Here is a 22,078-nt window from a genome sequence, read left to right as displayed (position 1 = left end):
AATGGAGTAATCTGTGTGACATTCTCTGCTCTGTTCTGCCAGATGCCAGACAAGACATAATAGCTCCTCTGGCATCAGTATCTATTAATCTAGTCTTGACTTTGATTCTCTGTGTGACTTTCTTTCATCTGTAAAATGGGGATAATACTCTGTTTCAGATGCTTGTCAGTATCTCTTCATTTTAGGTACAAAGTGCTTTGAGGATAACATTATTTTTACATTTTACATTCTTGTAGAAGAGCTGCGGATTGTCATCAAACCCTTTCCCCAGTCAGCGATGTTGGTAAAGGTCACCCCTCTGTTCTGTGTCCGATACCCACTTGTTTATTTGTACAACTGTCTCTGGCACAAGTAAAAGCAGAGCTTCAGCCCACAGTGGGAACAAGAAAGCATCCTGGGCATCCCACGGTACGCAGCCTGCTGGTACAGATTGTGTGTTTACTTTGTTAGCAATGGCAAGAGTTAAGAAACAATAAAAACCATTTAGATACCTTCCTATAGGCATGACACCACCTAAGTTCTAGCCCCAGAGTCTTTGCTGTACATTGGAACCCACGTGCCACTTAGGCACCCTGTACTGCATGCAGAGTTGGCTGCTTCTGAGAGTGAACCATATGCCAGCCAACCACTGCCTAACGGGAACTTCTAACCACAGAGGTGCATCTAGAATCCAAATCCTTTTTAGTGGGCAGTCAGGTACCTCTCTGCATCTCCAGAGCCAGGGCCCATTCGTAATGTAGGGCACCTCCAGCAGTTACTATGTGAAAGAACTGACCAGACCTCTCTACCTTCTTTTATCCTGCAGCTCCTGATACTGCCACAACCACTTTCCACACAACCACCAATTGTTCATTCAGGATGCAAGTTCAATACATCTTCAGGCTGAATGATGCAAACCTTCTAGCTTCCACAACAGTGTCCTACTTGTCAGTGGGCATGCAAGAAAGAGGTAAGGTATGGGTGAAAAGGGGGCATTTGCTAAAAGTTAAGCATATTTATAAGCATTTTGATAATTCAGGACTTCACACCATGGACAGTCTTGCCGAAACCAAGTGTAACTATTTATTGAAGAGGATCTTATGGTTTGGTCTTCTACGTTCAATTAAATGATATGTTCGTGGTGTTTAAATGCATATGACTATGGTTATATACTCTAAATTTTTCAACTCGTCTGAATATCTTTCCTTGGAAAATGGAACTATCTTCTGTCATTTGTAAGATATAAACAGTACATTTAATGGATATTACAGCTGAAATTTGTATGTGCTCCATAGCTAAAAATAATTTCAAGTTAAATATCTTAAATTCATTTTATTTGTAATCTATCTTCCCATACAGCAAAATAATGCAAAAATATACCTGTCATGCACATATAATTTTAAAGCATTGTGTCATTAAAAATGTAATTGAAATATTCATCACTGTACTGAAATTAAGTGTATGGAAAATGAGACACTGCCTTTCAGAAGAAGTCTTCCTGCCATAGATACTTGAAAAAAATATCTTGGGAAAGAAGTAAAGCATGTCATGTAAAATGAGGACTTTCCTAAGAATGAGTAGGAGAGACTTTTCTAAATGCTAACAAGCTAGGAAAACATCTTGTCCACTTAAGGACAGCATTGCTCGTGCCTGCTGCACAATCTGTTTTCCAGTCTAGATATAAAATCAACTGATTTCAAATATGGTGGAAAGGGTTAATTCTCCCTGGTAAGTCTCTGAGCAGAGCATTTAATTCATTGGGCATTCTAAGCCACCTGTGTGTGAGAGTGAATGTACAAGGGAAAGAGAGGGGGAGATTTAGGCAGAGTACTTTGCAAGACCATTATTGGGGAGAGCCTGTTAAAAAGATCAATGCTGATAATACGAATAAGCATTTGTTTCTGATCGCCAGAGGACGTAAACATTCCAATTACATCCCAGAAACTACACAAGCCACCTGACCTCTGCAGCTGAAAAACATTCTCCACAAGACAGAGGTAAGACAACTTCACATTTTTACCTGCTTCTCTGTGCAAAGTGCATGCATTTAGAAATTCATTGCATACCTTTTATACGTAATACCCCCAATGTCTGATATTTTTTTCTTCTGATGATGTTCAAAAGATCATTATCTCTAAAGGGAGGGTGAACGAAGAGTTTTGAAACATCATCTAAACTTCAAGGTTTTCCCAATTCTAATCTGTTTCAATGTGCATCTACTAGGACTTACTTACACTACACACATCTGGTAGCCAACCAGCTATAAGAAGATATTTGAGTACTGATTTTTTTTTTTTTTTTAATGCTAGTTGACAGATGACAGGGTTACACTGGCTTTCAAAGACAAACCCATTATTTCTGAGCACAATGAGTTATCCTCTGTAGTCGGCATCCCTGCTACAATAAATCAAAGGGTAGCATCCAGCCATTGTCCTGGAGTCATTCACTGTGCTGATTTACTGGGGGCTAGGCTGTTTGGTTTTTTAATGTCACCCTATAGCTTCAGATTGTCTTCTGTACTTAAGGTAAATGCATATACTAGACTCATTTCTATCACGGTTTCTTAAATACTCCTTTCACTCTTCAGAAAACCTCAGTCTAAGCAGTTGCTAATGAAGACATTTACTAACATTCGACAGTACTGGAATAGCGCATACTGTTTTGGTTACTAAACAAAACTAGTGATGTTGATAGTAAATCTGACAATTTTAGACATGCATTATAAATCTTGGTTCAGGTGAGTTTTCCTATTTAGATTAATTCATACACACAGAAGAAATATATCTTTGTATCTGTGTAACCTGAACATTGAAACCTGGGTCACAACAGAGATTAGCTGTCTTTCCAGACTCGTGGTTCTTTATTGTACTAAAGACAAAGAGGTAAGCAACGAAAGAGTTTTTAAGCAGTCTCTTCGAGGAGTTTTGAAGCTACGCTCCATACCCCTGCCTCACACACACATGCAGGAGGTGGTAATTTGTAATCTGCACTAAAGAAGAAATGTGAAATATTTCACATGCAAGTGATTGCATATCTAGTATTGCACTTCTGCTGGGATATGGGAATAGATACCGTTGCTGGCTTGTACACGGTGAATAAAACTGACTGAAAGGAGGGAAAAAAAAAAAAAGAGTTCACACGTTTAAAAAAAATCCACTCTTAATTGACCCATCTGTTCTTCGTGTGAAATATTTGTTATCCATCAGTAGCAGAATCCAAAGCAATAGAATCAAAGTGAAATGCAAAACTGCAATGCAAGGTAGCATAAGCACGTGCTTTGCCTATTAACACGCTCATTTACATTCTTCATTGTGTCCCCACTAGAATTAAGGTGTCACCCAGTCCTAAAACTCTCGTAAGTTAAATAGAACACAATATCCCATATTGCTGTGTTTTCCTCTATTGAAAGAGGAAAGGCCTCAGAAAGAAATCAGAAAGGAAAAAAAGCAGACATGTAGGACAAAAAAGTATGAAATTAATTGGTAAACTACTTGTCTTTGTGTTCTCACCTATGGGTGACTTTTCAAAACAAGCTGCTTTTGCTGTTTTTATCAGAGACAAGGGAAATATCTTTCCACAGAGCAATTCTTGTTGAATTACTATTGGAATAAAACTCTCCATCCAACACACATTATAGAATTTTTGCTTGCTAGATTTTGCAGTGTCCTTCTTTTGGCATGTGTGAGTCAAAAATCCCTATCTATGTATGGTGTTTGTATATGTGCATACATTATAGAATTGGGAAATGAAACAGTAAGAGAAGTTTTCCAGCTAATCAGTTCTCATTTCTAAAAACAGCATCAAAACATATGATCAACAAGTACTAAAGCAACACCCTTTCTGCAAGATTCGTGCTGAATTTTCAGGGACATTATTGCATGATGAAGCACAGGGTCCTTTCCAGTCCTTCCTTGGAAGCTGCATCTGCATTATGCCAGTTTGGCAATAGTGCTGCTGCATCAAAACGGAGATAGCTCTTCACGCTTTGATGTGCCAGCAATACCCAGAACAGAAGGCTTGACCATTCCAGGGGAATAAATTTATGGAAAAGTTATGCATTACAGCCACATCACACTCCACTAGGAGTTGTACTGAATTCTTGTGGAATGTCACATTGCAAGTAGTTGCCAAGGCCAGCCCATTAAGAGCCTTTCAAAAGCCTCTGCATTAACCACCTTGTACGAAGTGTCGTCATGACAGAAGTTGCCTGCCCATATCACTCGAAAGGCTTTGGACGATTGCCTAAAAATCAAGATTTATATGTGACTTTTTGCGTGGGCAAAGTATTCAGGGCAAAGTACAAAACCCTGGCATCCAGAGGTATGTGATTTTCTCTCACATCTTAGTATGGACCAGTTTATAAGGAGACACAAAGTTTAACAGATAGAGATGGATACCTTGTTTCCGTGGTAACAATACCTAAGACACATCACACGAAAGATGATGTCAGCACCATGTCCTGTTTGGTTTTGATTACTTTAGGACACTGAGTTGTTTATACCTTTGATGTAGCTGTTTAATACCTGCAGGAGAACCCCAGAGCACTGGCTGGGAAATAACTACCCTATTGTTCATGCAGTCCCTGATTTTCTTGGAGCATATAAAGAGCAGCAACCATTAGAACACCTATTCAGATGACCCAGCACATTCAATTACATCAATACCAAACACAACAAATTGTCTTAGTGCAACCTGAATAAGTTGTTGGGAGAAGGTCATAGTCAGCACTGACGAAAGACTGTGCAAAACCTCAGGATGGCAGGGAACTAAATTAGGTAATATATTCTCATATAATCCTAGCACAGGGGTTTTTGAGGTACACATCACCGATGGTAAAAAAAAAAAAAAATAAAAATGCACAACCCTTCACAATTTTTATCTTTAGAATCAATTCCTTCTAAATGAAGAGTTGAAGGTCAATTTGACATTGTAGGCAACTAAGACATAGCAACCAAACTTCTGAGAAAGGTAGTAGTATCCTCGAATACTATCCTCTCCCAGCACAGCGTCCCAGGTATAGCCATGGTTATTCCAGATTCTCCGAGGGAAACATGAAAGCAAAAGTATTCATAGCCCTGAATCAAGTAGTGTCCCAGGCAAGTGAGGCACCAGCTCAACTATTTGCTGTTCAGGGCTGGAGCTCTGTGACCATAAATTCCTCCCAGACTTGAGAAACTTTCCCAAGAAAAGCACTGCATAAAAACTCCAGACCAGCTCCCGCTCTCTCTGCCGGAACCGCAATATTTCTGTGCCGTTTGGGATGCCTTGTGCCCGAGGAAGCACCTCTTTAGTAAATAGTCTTAAAGTTTGCAGTAAAAACATCCTAAAAGGAGGCAGTCATCCAGATTGGCTACTCAAGCCCCACCCCTCCAGGTTCCAAGTTTAAAAATCTATGATTTGAGGCTTTTTTAAAACTGCAACCCTGCCATTGCAAGCTCTTACAAATCCAAATTCCAGTAACGGAAGAACCTCCTTTAGTTACAAAGCAAACTAAAAGGGAAAAATCCTTTCAAAGTAGCCCAATACAAACAGCAAATACCTCATTGCTTCATATGTTTTGCATCTACGTGGCTTTGGGGGAAGAGCGTGTTTTCCAATAACTGAAAACCCCTACACTGTTTCTCAATTTCTGGAAGAAGAAATCCCCAGATCAGTGTTCAACTTCACATTATTGTAAATAGAGATTACACTTTTTAAGCTAATTTGTAAAATAAGGGTCTAATGGATTGCGAATTAGACCAGCAGATGAAAGACTAGTACATGACAATTTCTGCAGGCAGTGACTGCCATTGTAACTTTGACAAGTCACAACACTTTCCTGTGCCTCAGTTTCCACATTAGGGTATAAAGGAACTGAACTTTTTAGCAATGTCTTGTTGAAATGCACTGCAGAAAGAAAAAAATTTATGAATAATTTAGTTCAATGTGGGATTTGGGGGGGGGGGGGGGGGAACAAAACACTTCCACTTCGCATCATCAGATCTCCTTTGCCATAAAGGCTACAAGGCAAAACTGAGACTGTGTCAGAAACCAGAATAGGTCTTTCCCCTTAGAAGCAATGAACAGAACGGGGACCTCACTGCACTAGAGGAGAACTGTCAAAATGACGGATTACTCTATTTCAGTGACCACACAAAGTTGCTCAAGACAATCAAAATTAATGATTCTGCAAATATGTCCTTTACAGTTGCTGGTGCTTCTCCTCATACAGAAGAGGAGCGCTTTTTTGGTTGGGTTTTTTTTTTTGTTGGGTTGGGTTTTTTTGGTTTTTTTTTTACTTTCTTACAGCACAGCAATTTAAATACTTGTTACCAGATTTCCCATCATGAAGAGAAACATCTAAAAAACCAAGATACATCATTCTTAAATCAAAATCATACTGTCTAGTATTGCTATCTCTGTGTCTACCAATGCCTATTTTATAGCTCATGTCTCCCCTCACAAACTTCAGCACAAACCAGAAATGTATCATGTCACAAGATCCTATCACACCCATAAAAGTCCTTTACAAAAAATATTCAAGTCTTCCCACCCTTAGCATGTCTATACTAAGTGCATAATTCTGCTCTCGCCTACATAATTACAGCTCTCTTGACTGCCTTTAATATTAGGTCTGCTTGCCCCTCCTTAGGGGGGGGGATTTGCCAATAGATGCATCAAGAAAAAAATATTTCCTTCTGAGTTAAAAGGTATGAAAGGATTCTCTTCAGGAATGTCCACATCAAACTTTCCCCAGTGTATTTCAGCAGCAAGAGTGCTCAGTGGTTTATTTCACCGATACCTTAAGAACAATGACCAATTTCAGCTTCTTTAGGTCCAGCACATGGGATTTTATACAGAATATACAGAAAGCAGATAATCATTTAATTATCTGAAAGCACACACTGATGGGATGTTCATTAGTTGCAACAATTGCTCCTAAGCCTACAGGCTGCTCTGATTGAATTCAGAGCCTGTATTAGCTCTGCCTCACTGCCAGGCACATCCTATGGCCTTCCAATTGACATGGTTATACTTGCTTGGGAAAGACAATGTATATATACCTAAGACACTTAAATTATATGTTGTGTTTGCCAGTCAGTCTAAATTTGAATCTTAAGAGGATAAAAACAACTTTTCCCAATAGAAAATGGTATTAATAGACAGGCACTTCCTTTACTTCTCTGCAACAGCTGCAAACTTCTGGGTGACTGCTTTGGGTTGTGCACTGCTATTGCTCACCCAGACGCTGACTTAGTGTAGAAAAACAGGTAAAAAAAAAATATTTAAAATAGGACCTGAAGGAATGTGATAAACTTACTAATCCATTTTCTCCCTTTTCCGACATTCTCTAACCCAAACAGGCTCAGCAATACCTAAACCATTTGTCACTGATACCTGTCTGAGAAGTGACAATGGAAGTATTTTCATTACAAATACTAAGCAGTTCATTTCAGAGCTAAACTGCAAGAGTAGAAGAAATACAAAATCTTTGTCGCTACTGACTTTCCCATCTAATGTTCAGATTGGCCTAACATAACCTTTAAAAAATGCAAACCAATGCCATTGCTACACCCAAAGTTCCTTGTACTTCCTATTGGAAACAGTATACCTTTTCCTCAGCTCTACAAGGAAGCAAAGCCATTAGAGATACAGGAAAAGATTCTTGATATAGTTCCCACTTCCTCCCAAAATTAAAAAAGTTATTTTCTTTATGATTAGGCTAATGTTTTTATGAGGGAATCTATGAATTTTCTGGGGACATAAGAGATCTACTTTCTTGGTGCTCATGTACGACCTCAGTTAAGTCACTTTGGGCCATGCTCAAATCATTTCTTACAGATGTTACTTAGGACTTTGAAAGTCCTCTCTCTCGATCACACGGGGGGCTAGGGTCTGCACCCTGAGTAGCAGGCAGTCTGAATCACTCGTGGCATTCCCAGCCTCAAGAGACCACGTTAGTCACAATGGCTACAATAGGCATGCATAGAAAGCAGTAGGAATAAACCCCTTAGATTCTTGGCATCTTGATTTTCCACCTGTGAAATGGGCAAAATAATGCCCTTCAGTATCTTATAGTGATGTTACAAGAATAACTACATTAAATCCTGCGAGGCGCTTGCCTGTTGCAATATTACGGACCTTAACTAGGTAGACCTTCCTCAGAGCCAGCTACATTGTAAGGTAACAATAAAACTGTTCAGCAATAAAGGAGGATTCACATACATAGGAAACTAATCTTTTGTTAGATGTAGAACTTCCTGCAAACAGAAATAAAAGATCACTTAACTCATCATTAATGTATAGCTTTGTCCCTATAGGCAACCTTCCCTTCTGTAGCTAGTTTTCACATATGGACACCCAGGATCTGCAAGTGCGTCAACTTCTTTCAGATCTTTGTGGTCTTATACTCCTCTTCACGTGGTGGGATGAGAACAGCTGCCTTCACACTTGACAGAAGCCTAAGATAACATGACTCTGAAAAAAAAGGCCAATTCTCATAGGGGTTTTGAGGCAGAGCACTAACTAGAAGAGGAGGCTTAGACTCCTGGCAGAAGAAACTGGCATTCATTGTTTCCTACCCCATTCACAAAAACAGGTCTGTGTTCACATTCTTGGAACATTCTGCATGTACGTTCCCAGTAAACAGGACTGCCGCAAAGAAATCCCTGCTCTGCCCTCAGCACTTCCTCCTGAATACACACAAAACTTGGGATGCTGGTGAAGCACTCAGGTCGAGAGGTACCAGCCTTAAAATTTATACAGCGTGAACTTCGGCAGCAAGTTACGCTAGCTCAATAAACCAGCCTGCGGGGGAGAAAAAACAAAACAAAACACAACCAAAAACCCTACCCTGCTTCTCCCTCATTCCAAAGTCAGTTCTGGAAAAGAATAAAATAGAAACCAAGCGAAATCACATGCCTGTCCTGCCCTTGTTTGTACTGTCTTTCCCAGTTGTTACCAGGTAGATTTCCAAGCAGTAGCGTAGAAGAATTCTGTGCATAGCCTGCAACAATCTATAAATCAGTGTGTTTCCAAACAAGAAGCTGTTTCCATATATTGCACCCAAAAGCCGCCAGCACTCTCGGAGCCAGAGGGTTTCAATAGGTTTGCACCTCTCTGACTTCACGCTGCTCCTGCGAGCGCAGCAGCCAAATAACCTGGCGGCAGATTTCAGGAAAGCTAGAGGAAACTTAGGAGAAGCTGCAGCAGAGTGGAGCGTGTGCTGCTCACAGGCTCCAAGAGCACAGCCCTGCCTGCTGCTGTGATGCAAGCCCTCCTCCCCCTCCTGCTCAGGAGCATTTGCCTGGAGCTGGGAACCGCACACGGCTGAGCTCTGAAGTTTGAGCATGGCTCCGAGAAGGCTGAGAAGCTGGAGGTCGCAAACTCCTGCAGACCTGGGAGCTGACACGTGTTCTAGGAGCCTTCTACTTTCCAAACCCTTCATCTCTGCTAAGGACGGAGCAGACACAGCTCAAAGGCACTCACACCTGGAAGGATCTCTTTTTTGATTCTGCTGCTGTTAACCGAGCTCTGCAGACCTACTCATATCCACGGAGGAAAAAGAGGAAAATTCTTTGAAACAGCAAGACACTTTCGAAGTGGGGAGTGGAAGGAGGCAGTTTTTCCCCTCCTTCCCTATTTGGGAGAAAGGAGTTGACCAACCTGGTCATGAGACTTTTCCATACTTCCCCAAAGCAGGCTCCTGAAGTTGTGACACCGCACCACTGAGAGCCTAGGGTAGCGTAGTCCAGAACAGCCCCCCAGCAGCACACCCTGAGTGCAGACAATCTGGTAGACACAGGAGATGGAGAATGAGGTTGGCAAATCTGTGGACAATCAAATGGACAAATACATGTAATAATTTGGAAGTTTTCTTTATCTATCTTTGCTTTTATTCTGCTTCCTTTTTCTCCCTGATTTGTCATGCATTTATCCCTATATTGATTTAGCTGTGCTGTTAATTCTTTTTTACCCTCCCCTCCTCAATTTAGAGTTACAATAATGGGGAAATCAGAAAGTCAAATGGATATTGTGGAAAAATCAACAAAATCTGGGAAGAAATCCTGGAGCTTTGTGGCAATTGGTCTGTCTGTCTTGCTGCTCCTCATGACTTGTGCAGTGGTCGCCCTGGTGATCCTGTATGCCAGCAGCAGAGGTAAGGAACCTGTGAATAATTCTCTTCCCTCTGCAAACAACATACAAGTCTTTTTGCAGAGCTAAATGAAAAAAAAAATAGAGACAGTGAGGTCACCTCTGTGAGGGACTTGGCTCTCTCTGCCTTGTTCCAAGCTCACACACGGAGAGGGTTGTGTTGGATTTTATTTTGTTTTTAAACTATGTAATGTAAGATTCTATGTTTTTAATTAATTCTGTGCATTTTATTGAATTCAGCATTGTTTTGACAAAGGTAAAAAAGTGTTGCACTATTTTAGAGGGGAAAGCGTGCATCTGTGTGTAAAGCTTGATGTTTCCTTATTTTATAGAAGCCTGAGTCAAGATTCATTATTGCCAGGAGTTATAAAGCAACAGCTGCTTAGCAGATCTAAAGGAGAGATTGCTTATTACAACATGAAAGCTTTAAAAAAAAAAAGCCAGTGTGCTGCTGAGGAAAGGGAGACTTTTTTAGTATTACATCAGGCAATTTGATCTCTAGGTGAGATTTGGTTCAGTGACTTTCATGCAACTGTCATGCCAGGAACCTGACAATGAGGCACATTACTTTGAGGCGCTTTGCCTAAATACATTAACTGCAGAGCATGCTTACTCTCAAAACTAAGTTTTTGCACTAGCACACCAAATGCAAAGTCCTATTTAAAAATTCTGTGAAGCAATCAACATGACTGGTAGCAGCACCTGCCTCATGTTTGTCATTTCCATGAATGCCTCTCGGATTCAGAGCTTTGCTAAAACACTAGAGAATACACTGAGAAGTATGAATAGCAAAACTGAAGCAAGGCATTGTTTTCTCCTTACATTGTCTCTGCATCCCCTGCCCGCAGTGAACTTTCTTCAGCACTTGTAAGTACAATACTGCACAATTCTGAGTAATAATTCATGAGAAAAGCCTTTTTATTGTTTACTCCTTTTGCTACCAGCAATTGAACGTTACCAGCATTTGTTCCAGTGTTAGATGAAATCTGAGTATTTGGTATTCATAATACTCATCAGAAAGTTACTTATATTTATTCTATTAGCCCAGGAGACAGATGGAAAAAAATCCCCAGATCTAGGTCCTAGGGTAGGAGTTTCTGTATCAAAATACTGAGCTACGCAGAATTTTGTTGCTTGCATGCATGAAGGATTTGAAGTCTGCTCTACATCTTGCTTCTTGGGTTCAGGCAAATCAAAGATTCAGGTATTAATAATATTTGCCCAAATGTTGGTGTCTCATCCAAACCCATGGGAAGAGTCTGTGCATGTAAAGCAAGTGCTTACAAATTTTTCATGAAAGGCTCATCTGTGAGAAAGCAGTTCCAAAATCTAAATATTTTGCAGGCTCGTATCAGCAATTAAACTTTCATTGGAAAGGTTTCCCAGATGCAGACATTCCTGAGCAAACTGTGAGTGCAAAGTGATTGCAGAGCTGATACGCTGCTTGTCCTGTACAGCGTTCAGCTCCTCCCGGCTGTTTTCTCATGCCTTAAAGGAGCGTTTTCAGCACTGACCTAGAGTCAGCTTCTCCCTCTCTCAGCTTCCATTTAAGTGTACATAGTTGAACTACTGCGACAGGAGACACCAAGATGTGGTCACACCCTAGAGTAGCCACGAGCTTTAGGTAATTCACAGGTGGGAATTGAGCAGCTGGAACTTTAGTCTACACCATCTTTTAGACGAGTGCCTGTACGCACTATTGGGTTTGACACTGAGAAAGCAAGAGCTCTTCGTGCAACCAGGGAATGATCCTGCAGAACAGGAACGGGTTTTTGGCTTGAAAAATTTTGTCCAAATACTCCACTTGGTTCTGTTTTGATGTTACATCTAGGCCCATGCCCAGTGCTCAGGCAAAAGGCTGAAGTTTCTCTTAGACTTACCAAGTGAAAAGCACGTATTGCTCAAAGCTTTGTAACATGAATATAAATCCTACACAGCAGGAAAAAAAGAAATGTAGCTGAGCAGCATTCTTTTGGTAGAATTCCCAAGAACGTTATCCTTGGGATTCTTTTATTTCTAATTTCACTCAAATGTTAATTTTGAAATGCGTATGGGATGCTGGATTGTTTACTAAGAGCAGATTCAGATTCGCCACTTCATCTTTATACATCCTTTATCAGAATGACACTACCCAGACAGGCTTCTAAAAAATAATTCTGTTTAGCTAACAGAAAATTAAAAAGATTACCTGTCCTGCCTTACATTCTCTCTTTTTTTATATATGAGGGTAGATATAGGCTTTGTGGTTCAGGGAGTATATTTTTGTTCTGCTTGCAGAACAAAAAAAGTATATAGCTTGCAGAAGAGCATTGTGGTGCATGAAACAGGCCTCTGGTTATAGCAATAATGCCTGCAGTACATGTTAATACCGACGGTGATTTTTATCTATATACCCAGACAACAAAAACACTGAAGCTCTCACAGCAATGCAATTATATAGTTCTAGAAGCAGTTTGGGGATTTTTGACATCCAAAGCAGTTTTTGTACCCATAAAACCTTGTCTAAATAAGCTAAGAGAAAATACAGTAAGAATAGCAGAGTAATATTTGGGTGATCATAGAAAGGGAAGCAGACAGAACTGAAGTCATTTGTTTTTGAATCTGAATACACCATGCCCTCAATCTTTCCATCACGCTCACACTTACATCTTTGCAGCCTTTTCACAGCTCTCTCTCGGCTATGTTCTACAAATATTTACTAAACTCCAAATCTCATCACTTGTTGGAAAGGTTACAGTCTGAAGAACATTTCAGCACTTACTGTAGCTGATGCATCAAGTCACAGCCAGTGACTTCTCCAGACAACTTAGTTACAAATAACTTCCATTCTCACCTAATTGCTGGTCCTGACTGCTCAAAAGTCACGTTATTAGTTTAATTGATATTTTATTCGCTTTCTGGCTTCCAAGTTTGTAGGGTTTCTCACAAGTAAGATTTGCAGATTTTTTTTTTTGTGTCTGCATCCCCACAGGTTGTCACTATTCACATCTATTATACGGGCTGTTATAAAGCTGGAGGGCATGCTTCTGCACCTATGCTCTACCCTTTTAGGTGGGCTACAAACAAATAAACAAAGAGAAGTACAACACTTGGACTAAGAAGCACCTTGTTCTGGGAGTGGATTTCAAAAGAGCCACGTTATGCTCCAGCATTTCCTATGCTGTGAATGCAATTAATGTGCACTTGAATAATAGGTTTGCAAGAACCTGCTGACTAGGGGCAATGTCTAAACTGGTCACTGGCATACTAAGAAAAGGTTGTGGCTGAGATCTGGCTTGTCTCCTAGACTGATGCCTAGTCATTCTTTGACTTTGTGAATGTTCATTAGTGAGGCATCTATTCAAAGGAAGTAGAGAATTTAAAGAAGGGGCAGCTAACAAAAGTCATGATGAAATGACATTTGGGTGGCAAGACTCTTCTTCTGATAGTTTTAAAAGGTATACCCAAGGAATGGTATCTCAGAAGAAAGAGGTGGGAAATTCTACTCAGATGGAGCTATGTGAATGTGAAGCATGAATGTGGAGTGACAGGCCATACAGGGCTCCAAAAGTGGGCAAATACTCGGTTTACTGATTCTCACATGGAATTCTGTCTCAGCTGTGCTTATAGATAAACTATAGGTAAGAAATCATAAGAAAGGTGGAATAAAAACCAAACACGTGTTATGGAGTCCATTTGAAGACACTGACATCTGGTATAGACAGCCCTCTCAGAGGAAGAAAAGTTAAATTTGGCAATTACATTATTTGTTGCAAACAATTCACTGTTACAACAGCAACAAAAGCAGTTTGCAGTGCTGACAGCACTTCTGCAGATGAGATCTGTGTCAGAAATAGATAAGGTGCTGAAAGGTAAAGCTCACACTTGACTGCCTGATGACAACTGTGGATCTAATTGTTCCAATGTGTGCCATTCCCAGCCATCTGTGGTCCTCAGAACGCACAGTGGGAAAACACTAAAACACAAACTGTGTGCTTCAGAGACTGTACAGAATTATTTGCTTCGCTTTTGTTGTCTAAAAAGGAACTTCAATAAGGCTGTGAAAAGCAACTTGTATTTTAAAAAATTGTCATTCAAAAGAACTGCTGAAGAGGACTACAGTGCTCTACAGATCTCAGAAGTTAGTCTTATATCGTGCTGCTGCCCAGTAAATGTAATGCTGTTCAGTGGCTTCTTGTAAAGTCAAATTAAGACAATAGAATTCTCCGCAGTGAATCCAGTGGGGTCTGAAGCATGTCCCAGCTCTGCCATTTTTCAGGTGAGCAGCTGACCTCCGAAGTAGTGTCTAGAATACTTATTTTCCCTCATTTTCTTCCATGTGGAGTAGTCCCACAGCTAAGGTAGTTTTATTTAGCTTCCTTAAATCTTAGCTTCCCTTATCAATTCTCTGATGGTGCTCTGTCAGACTGAAAGTGAGGGAAGCCCTCAATCTGCAGAGGGTTCAGTGGTTCTTTTCTACTTACAAGACTATCAACAGAGCAAGAGTATGGCTTTCTTAATGAAATAAATGCAAGGGTAATACTGAAGAGGTCCTGAATTTTGAGAGCCGTGAAGGAACTTAGTACTGCACAAAGTAGCTCCAGTGATGAAATCTGTCTGGCTCATTTCTGTTCTTTCGACATCCTTCTTTGATAGTTTTAAAAGGTATACCCAAGGAATGGTATCTCAGAAGAAAGAGGTGGGAAAATGGAGTGACTCGTTTTTAAAAGAGAAAAAAAATGTTGTAAGACGCTAGATCCTAGATGAATTTGGCTGTGGGAGAAGACAAGTGGGAGGTAAGGTTTGATGGGAGGAAATGAGTATTGATTCCCCACAAACACTTCCGCTGATTATTTACTTTCTATGCAGCAGGGGGAACACAGGATTCAGAGCTGAACAATCTGTACAAGTTTTCCTCTGCTACAAATCACTATCTTCATGCCTTACATTATTGTCAAACATGAGCCCATGTCCCACTTAATGATTTTACATTCAGAAATTTTCCCATCGCATCCATCCAAATCCTGCGAGAAATTTGTTTTGTTTCAACTTTTAGGCTTTGTAGGACATTAACCCGAGTTGTGCCTCCCATGTTTGTACTTGCAGCAGTCTTTGTCCATGGATGTCAAAGAAGTAGTCTCTACGTCATTATAGCTCAATCTATCAGCAATATTTAACCAGGGAGGAAAAATAAATCTATAGAGAAATACCTATATTTATACTGAAAATTTGGGCAGTTGTATTTTAGCAAAGTAGTTTGAGAAAATGAAGTGCATAGAGTTGTCTAGCTGAGGCTTTAGAAGATGCATTTTACATTTGTTTCTATTTATTTGAAGTTCAAGAGGCGCAGCAGACAGAGCCTCAGTCAAGTGAGCAAAGACCCAACAAATATATTGCAAAGTAAAACAGGGCAGTGTTGGTCATATCTCATACAGAGTCAGGTTGGCTTGGTTCTTTGTCAGGAATAGTACTGAGGCATAAAAGAGAGAATTGATAGCAAAACAAAGGAGCCACTTTTAGAAGTAATTTGAGAGCCCCTCACCAGCCATTTCTAATTATCTGTTTTTGTGGCAGAGTTTCAGAGCCCTGAGTGTGCAACCAAGGTTTCAAAACAGATTTGGCTTCCCTGCTCATACAGCTCAATTACATTTTCACAATCACAAGGGCTTTTTTGAATGTGGGGAGTTAGAATCTTGTTGAAAGCAGTTGGGTTCCAGAAACTGAAGTTACATTGTCAGGTTATATTAAAGAGAGAAGCTTTGATTTAAAAAAAAAAAAAAAAAAAAAAAAAAAAAAAACAACAAACCAAAAAAAAACCACCAACAAAGAAACCGCGCAGCTTCATTTGAGTCCTGCCTGGTCCCTGTGAAACAATGAGAGAAATACAGCATACTTGTAGTACAGTTATGTCTTTCTCACCTTACCCATTGATATTTCTCCTGTATGGAAAATTTCCATATGCCTTTGAACTACTAGTTTCTTTTCCCCAAAAGGATTTTTTTTTCTTGGAAATACCCTGGGCTTTTAGGTTTGTTTATTTATTTAAAGTTATTGGAGAGTTTAGAAAACTCCAAAAATTAGGCTTCGCTTCATCTGGTACCAAAAAAAAAAAATAGCTAACCCCCTCTATGTGAAGCTTCACATTGTTACACATATTTTGCTCATCCCGTATTCAGATTGCTAGACAGTAAACTATAATAAGGCATGCAGTTATTCTAATGCAGATCTACTCCCACGCAGCACGACAGCACTCGGCTGAACCCTGAATGTTACATTCCCAATCACAGTGGGGGCTTTTTATGTTGCTTCCACTGATGAACTTCAAAGCCCTCTTTTCTTCCCTACTGTTTTATTTTTATCTGAATTACTGTAATCTTGTTTGCTCTCATGTAAAACACTTGTTTTCATTGGAAGGAATTTTTTTAGTAACTCTTTTCTGCAAACATCCTACTGTAAGGATCAAGAAAAAAGTTTAAGAACATGGCTAATCCTGTTGGAAAGTAAGGGTATCAAGTTTTTGTTTTCCAGTGTGGAACCAAGTAGTTGCCTGTTTAACCTAAGTAGATACTAAGCTGGTCCAGTTTTGTAAAAGGGAAATTAAACCAGCGAAATTAATTTTCTTGTGCCCCAGGCCAAGGCCACTTATCAGGCTGGGGTGCTTAGATACCTCCCATTCCAGTTCTATAGTGAACAGCACACAAGAGAGTGACATGACCAGCATCAAACACATTTACTTTAGTATTCAGCGTAAAAAGTTATGTGTTCACGTACAAAGGCTTCAATGTAAGTCTGCAGCAGAACTTATGGCTCTGAATTCACATCAAGACCCTCTGTAATCACTGTCATCCAACTCATAGCAGTGTATTTAGTGTAGAGCACCAAGCAGTAAGAGCTAGGGACTGTTCCAGTTTCAGTTTCTGCTCTTTTGTGGATCTTCTGGAAGAATTTCACAAACCAAGACTAAGTGGTCAAAAATAGAAAATTAATAGCCAAGAGTAACACTTTCCAGCTTCTGCTGGAATGAGCATGCAGACCCATTTCCCCATGTAGATGCACACATCATTTTCTTCTATTTTGGAAGTCACAGCAAAATGCTTCTGGTAAGGTTTCATTGCCTGTGCTCCCTCTCAAATTCCTTGTCACATCACTCATCGCTCCTTCTCCATGGGTGGAAACCAGCAAGTCATGAAGGTCCCTAGAATTCCTAAGTTTGATTGCTTTCAGACTACTGAGGAAAGTGATCAACAGGACTGAGCCAAGGTCTTAATGCAACAAAATTCATATTTTACTAGAGAGGTGTCTCATGTCACAACTGAACAGCTGATACTAGTACACCCATTAGCTCTTAGCACAGTTTGTACTAAACTTACTCAGATCTGCTACTTGGAGTACTGAGATGTATTGAGATGACTGATAACAACTTCACTGGATTTTTCCAGGCTCATCTCAAAGGCAGAACGCAGACTTGAACATAAGTCCACAGTCTCCTTCATTTTACATTATTTCATCAGCCTTAAACATTATGATTAGGAAGCAACCTCTCTGCTGAACAGCAAGGCATAACCTTAAAGGGCATACCTGAACAGACCAAACACAGGTCTGTTACCCGCTTCCCCCCTCCCCTTACAGAAGTAAAAATAATTTCTTTTCTTAAATTTGCTCTTTGACTCAAAACGGTGTGAAAGCAGTAATCCAGCTATGGACTTTTTGCCCCCTGTTTAAACCTCTCAGTCACGGTGACTTTGAAGATCATCAAAGAGCTCAGGTGCACAAAGCATCCGTGTAGATTATCTAGAGAGGGATCTCATACTTTCAGTATGTGTCAGAAAGACTGTGGAGACAGTTAGCAAGTTAAAAAAAAGTCTTGTTCTCCTTCCAGGAGAGTTAAAACTCACTGTCAAGACTGTTGTAATACTGCTTCCAATAAATTTTCCTCATAAATCTGGAGATAAGAGATTTTTTCCCACAGTTGTCATTTGGTATCTTTTACTGGCACTAATATTCACTCACTTGCTCTAGAACTAAACAGAGCTGTCACTGAGGTTGGGCTGCTAACAAGTGACATTGGTAGCAATTTCTTTCCAAAACAACTAATTCTATCTGCTTTCTTATTCCTTTCCCTGCAGGCACTCACTATGGCACCAATTCAGGCAACGAATGTACCACACCTGGATGTGTTACAGCAGGTAATGATTGTTACTATGAATGATTACTGCAGAGGTGATGTTTTACATGTTGTTAGTTCTGCTGAACCTGAGTAAGCAATAGTTCAGGCTTTAAGACTGAAGAAGTTGAAAAGGAATGAAATTTCCCCTTGGGCTAGATACGTATTGCTATTACTGTCAAAGGCAGCGAGTACAGCTGTCCTCAAATACAGCTCCATGTGTAAACACTGAGCAAAAAACCCTATTCTTCTCCACTGTATGTTTTCTTTGTCACCAGGAGTACCATTCATAAGGAAGTAGTACAGTAAAATTGCCAGTGTGGTCAACAGTTCTCTGGCTCTGGCCTGAGCCACTAGGGTGTGGATTGACCAACACCATCTGTATCTATGAAGTACAATAAGAATCCCCTTAGACTGAATTTTCTCTTGAAGAGAATGCGTTCCACACATGGGGCTACTCACCTTCTTATTTTTGGCATCTACTTGTACACCCCCAGAGAGGTAAGAGTCCAGCACAGATGTTCCCAATTGCCCCCTGGAAACACTGACTTCCTCAGTAGGTACCTAAGCGAGGGCCCCAGGTAGCAGGCTCATGCCTGTAAGACACTGTGCTGTGGGAGAATTACTCTCCCATTCAGAGGCTTCCTCTGTAGAGCAGTACAATTGCAGTGCAGATGTCTGCTGTCAGGTGCTTCCTTGCATTTTTAAGCAGAAAATAGGATCCTTTGAATCATAATACATGAGAATGAGTCTTATCCACTATAAGCAGCATAAGCAAGGTGCCTTCTTGCCAAGCAGCTTCTAGACAGTGTTTGGTAGTCCCAGAGATTACTGGGCAGTCTGTGGAATTCAACTCTCTAATTCTGATACCTAGCTGCTAGAATAATTCAGAATATGGACCCAACAGCTGACCCTTGCAAGGATTTCTACCAGTATGCCTGTGGGGGCTGGCTGAACCGGCATGTTATCCCAGAAACTAGCTCCAGATACAGCATTTTCGACATCCTGAGAGACGAGCTGGAGATCATCCTAAAAGGTAGGAATGAGGCTACTCTATCCTTGGTCATGCACTTGTGTTTAGTTTCAGATGTTATTTACTGCACATTATACAGAGAAATAAGCTTCCAGAGAAGTGTTGATTGTGATTTTTTTCTCTAGTCCTTTAATCTCTACATCTCTTACTACACCCGTTTTGTGGGAACATCCTGTTCCCACTAAAAATTAGCTATAGGTGATTTGGTACTAACTTCAAAAGGAGCAGGACAAGCTGTATGCACGTCCTCCTTCCTGACACTTTTTCCATTAATAGCTCCTTTAAAGAGCACTCTAGTTTCACAGTAATTGAAGCCTATAGTAACAAGTATTGATCATAGCCCTGAATTCTCAGTGATTTCTATGAACAGATCAAAGCTCTCCAGGGCAAAAATCTCACTGCAACGGTTCCTTCCCCAGGTGTGCTGGAGACTTCAGATCAAGGGGACAGAGAAGCATTTCAGAAAGCTAAAATACTTTACAAGTCATGCATGAATGAGAGTGAGTCTCTTCTTGTTCCATTGATTCTCTTGTTCAATACCAAATGTACAAAAGTACCAACAAAAGTACTTCTAAGCGAAAGTCCAGTCAATATCTATCTAATCTGCATGGCCTTGCCTGGAAAGCTAATCTTCAGATGAATGAAGATGCCTTGGTACATCATTAGAGCTTAATAGACATGTTCTGGGATGTAGAAAGGATGGATGTTGGTTACCTACCTCTGGTATCAATGCAAAACCTTCCCTTCTGAATGCAAAAATGTGTCCCATTTCATCCTTTCCAAATTGATTCAGTCAAAATCAGTACTGAAGTCAACAGAAGTATTTTCATTACTTTTCTGAAGACTAATGTAGGAGACACATGATTTCATAGTATCTTATTTTCTGCTATGACAAATTCAGTTTCAGATTTAAACTGTTAAGCCCATTACCTATTTTTCTTTTTTTTTTTTTCCCCCTATGAAAACAATATAGTATTTGTTTTTCCTCTCTCAGGTCTTATAGAGCAACGAGATTCATTGCCTCTGCTAGAGGCCTTAATGATGGTTGGAGATTGGCCAGTGGCTTCTGCAGACTGGAATAAGACCAAAGGTAATGCTGTGCCTGAAAGAGTTCAGTAGTGTTAAGTCAGAATTATTTACTGCACTAAGGAGACTACTGTCACTGAATTAGAACCTCCATTTTAACTTTGTCTTCATAAACAAAAGTCAGGGTGTCATACATATTCAGCACACAGGAATCTCTATAAATAAGATAGTGTAAATGTAATACCTGTGTTATAAGATCTCATTCACGAACAGTGTACATTTTAAGATAGTTCAGAAGCCTAAATGACCAACATGAATAATGAAAACAAAAGTAACAACCAATATAGCTGTGTTCTAATGCTTGCATATTAACTAGGGTTTGGAGCATAACTACCTAACTAGGCAAGGTCATGGTGATTTATACTATGCATAGACAATTGCATTTATATATAAAAAATAAATCATTACTGATTACTTTACATTATTGAGACAGATAGGGCCAGTAAGAACAGTCTAGCACTTTCTAGCCACCATAGGAATGTCCCGTACAAATATTCCCACATCATGTCCAGTCTGGTTATAAACAATTGCAGCAATAAGCTTGCAAACTATGCAACTTAATCAGTCCTGATAAATCATCTATCAATATGTATATTTTCCCTTTTATCTCCCAGAGCCAAGTTGGAGCATGGAAGAAAAACTCTCCATAATGAACTCCAGATTTAACAAACGTGTCCTCATTGACATGTTTGTATGGAATGATGACCGGGATTCCAGCAGACACATCATTTATGTAAGAAAAAAATGGCAGGGAATTATTTATATGCCAGAATCATAATGGATAGTTATTTACGCTGCATACAGATTAGCTTTCCATACATCAGTGGGTATGTACAATACTGGCAAAATGTATGCAACAGTTCTGTACCCCAAGCGGCAGATCTGTCTCAAAGTCACATTGGGAAACACTTTACGGTAGCATAATTTTTTGTTTCAGTTAAAGAAATTTAAAAAAAAAAAAAAATCAATGGACCTTTGCTGATTTACAGCATTTAAGGGTTGTAAATTCTTGTGACTTGCAAAATGATGGTGAGGTTTAATATATAGCAGGATAACATGTTTTTAAAAATATGTAAATAATATTTCAGAGTTTGTCCATGTATGCTTATGCATGAAGTCTAGCCCTCATGTCAAGCAACTTCTTTTCTAAGTTGCTTAAATTTACTCTTACATCTCAATGGTTACTGAAAGATTTTGCTTAATAACCCACACTAAGTATCCATCCTGTTCTTATCTAGAAATCCAGAGACAAAAGTTGTACCTTCCACCTCACCCCAGTTCCTAGAAAGCTAAAGTTCTTTGATTGTTTGGTAAGAGTGTACTATTGTCGTTCCAACACTGAAAGGATGGCACATGCAGCATTTCCTGTTGCCTTTCAAGGATGCCTTTGGACAACACCAGTTCCTGTTCATCACTAACTAAAGAAATGTATGATTTCCTTCAGATTGACCAGCCAAGTTTAGGAATGCCATCCAGGGATTACTACTTTAATGGGGGCAACTATCAAAGAGTAAGTATTCCTTGTAATTTATTTACTGTGTGCTACTAAACCAACTTTATTACTTATCCCTGTGTTTTGGAAAACTCCAATATATGAAACTTCATGTTATGTAACAATCAGAATTAGACTGTGACATTCATTGCTACATTTTTTACAAAATTTTGGCATAATTAGGAAAAGTTTACAAAAGGACCGAACAACT

The 22,078-nt window shown here is 39.8% G+C and overlaps 1 protein-coding gene across 3 annotated transcripts in view; it reads left to right on the top strand.

Moving 5' to 3' along the window:
• Nucleotides 1-1,911: 1,911 nt before the first annotated feature.
• The window catches only part of MMEL1 (membrane metalloendopeptidase like 1), a 38,069-nt gene continuing 17,902 nt past the window's right edge, over nt 1,912-22,078 (top strand). For 2 of the 3 annotated variants that reach the window (XM_076356279.1, XM_076356277.1), the window contains exons 1-8: nt 9,291-9,816; nt 9,954-10,117; nt 18,219-18,278; nt 19,131-19,292; nt 19,709-19,789; nt 20,284-20,379; nt 20,990-21,108; nt 21,820-21,885. In XM_076356279.1, coding sequence (XP_076212394.1) covers nt 9,767-9,816; nt 9,954-10,117; nt 18,219-18,278; nt 19,131-19,292; nt 19,709-19,789; nt 20,284-20,379; nt 20,990-21,108; nt 21,820-21,885 — 798 coding nt within the window. In that variant the 5' untranslated portion in view covers nt 9,291-9,766. Of the gene's footprint in view, nt 1,977-9,290; nt 9,817-9,953; nt 10,118-18,218; nt 18,279-19,130; nt 19,293-19,708; nt 19,790-20,283; nt 20,380-20,989; nt 21,109-21,819; nt 21,886-22,078 lie in introns of those variants that run through there. The other variant, XM_076356278.1, reaches the window with a different exon arrangement.

This window comes from Aptenodytes patagonicus, chromosome 19, assembly GCF_965638725.1.
Source record: "Aptenodytes patagonicus chromosome 19, bAptPat1.pri.cur, whole genome shotgun sequence".
NCBI lineage: Eukaryota > Metazoa > Chordata > Aves > Sphenisciformes > Spheniscidae > Aptenodytes > Aptenodytes patagonicus.
The sequence above is the reverse complement of the archived record's forward strand: the minus strand, read 5'-3'. Positions and strand labels throughout refer to the sequence as shown.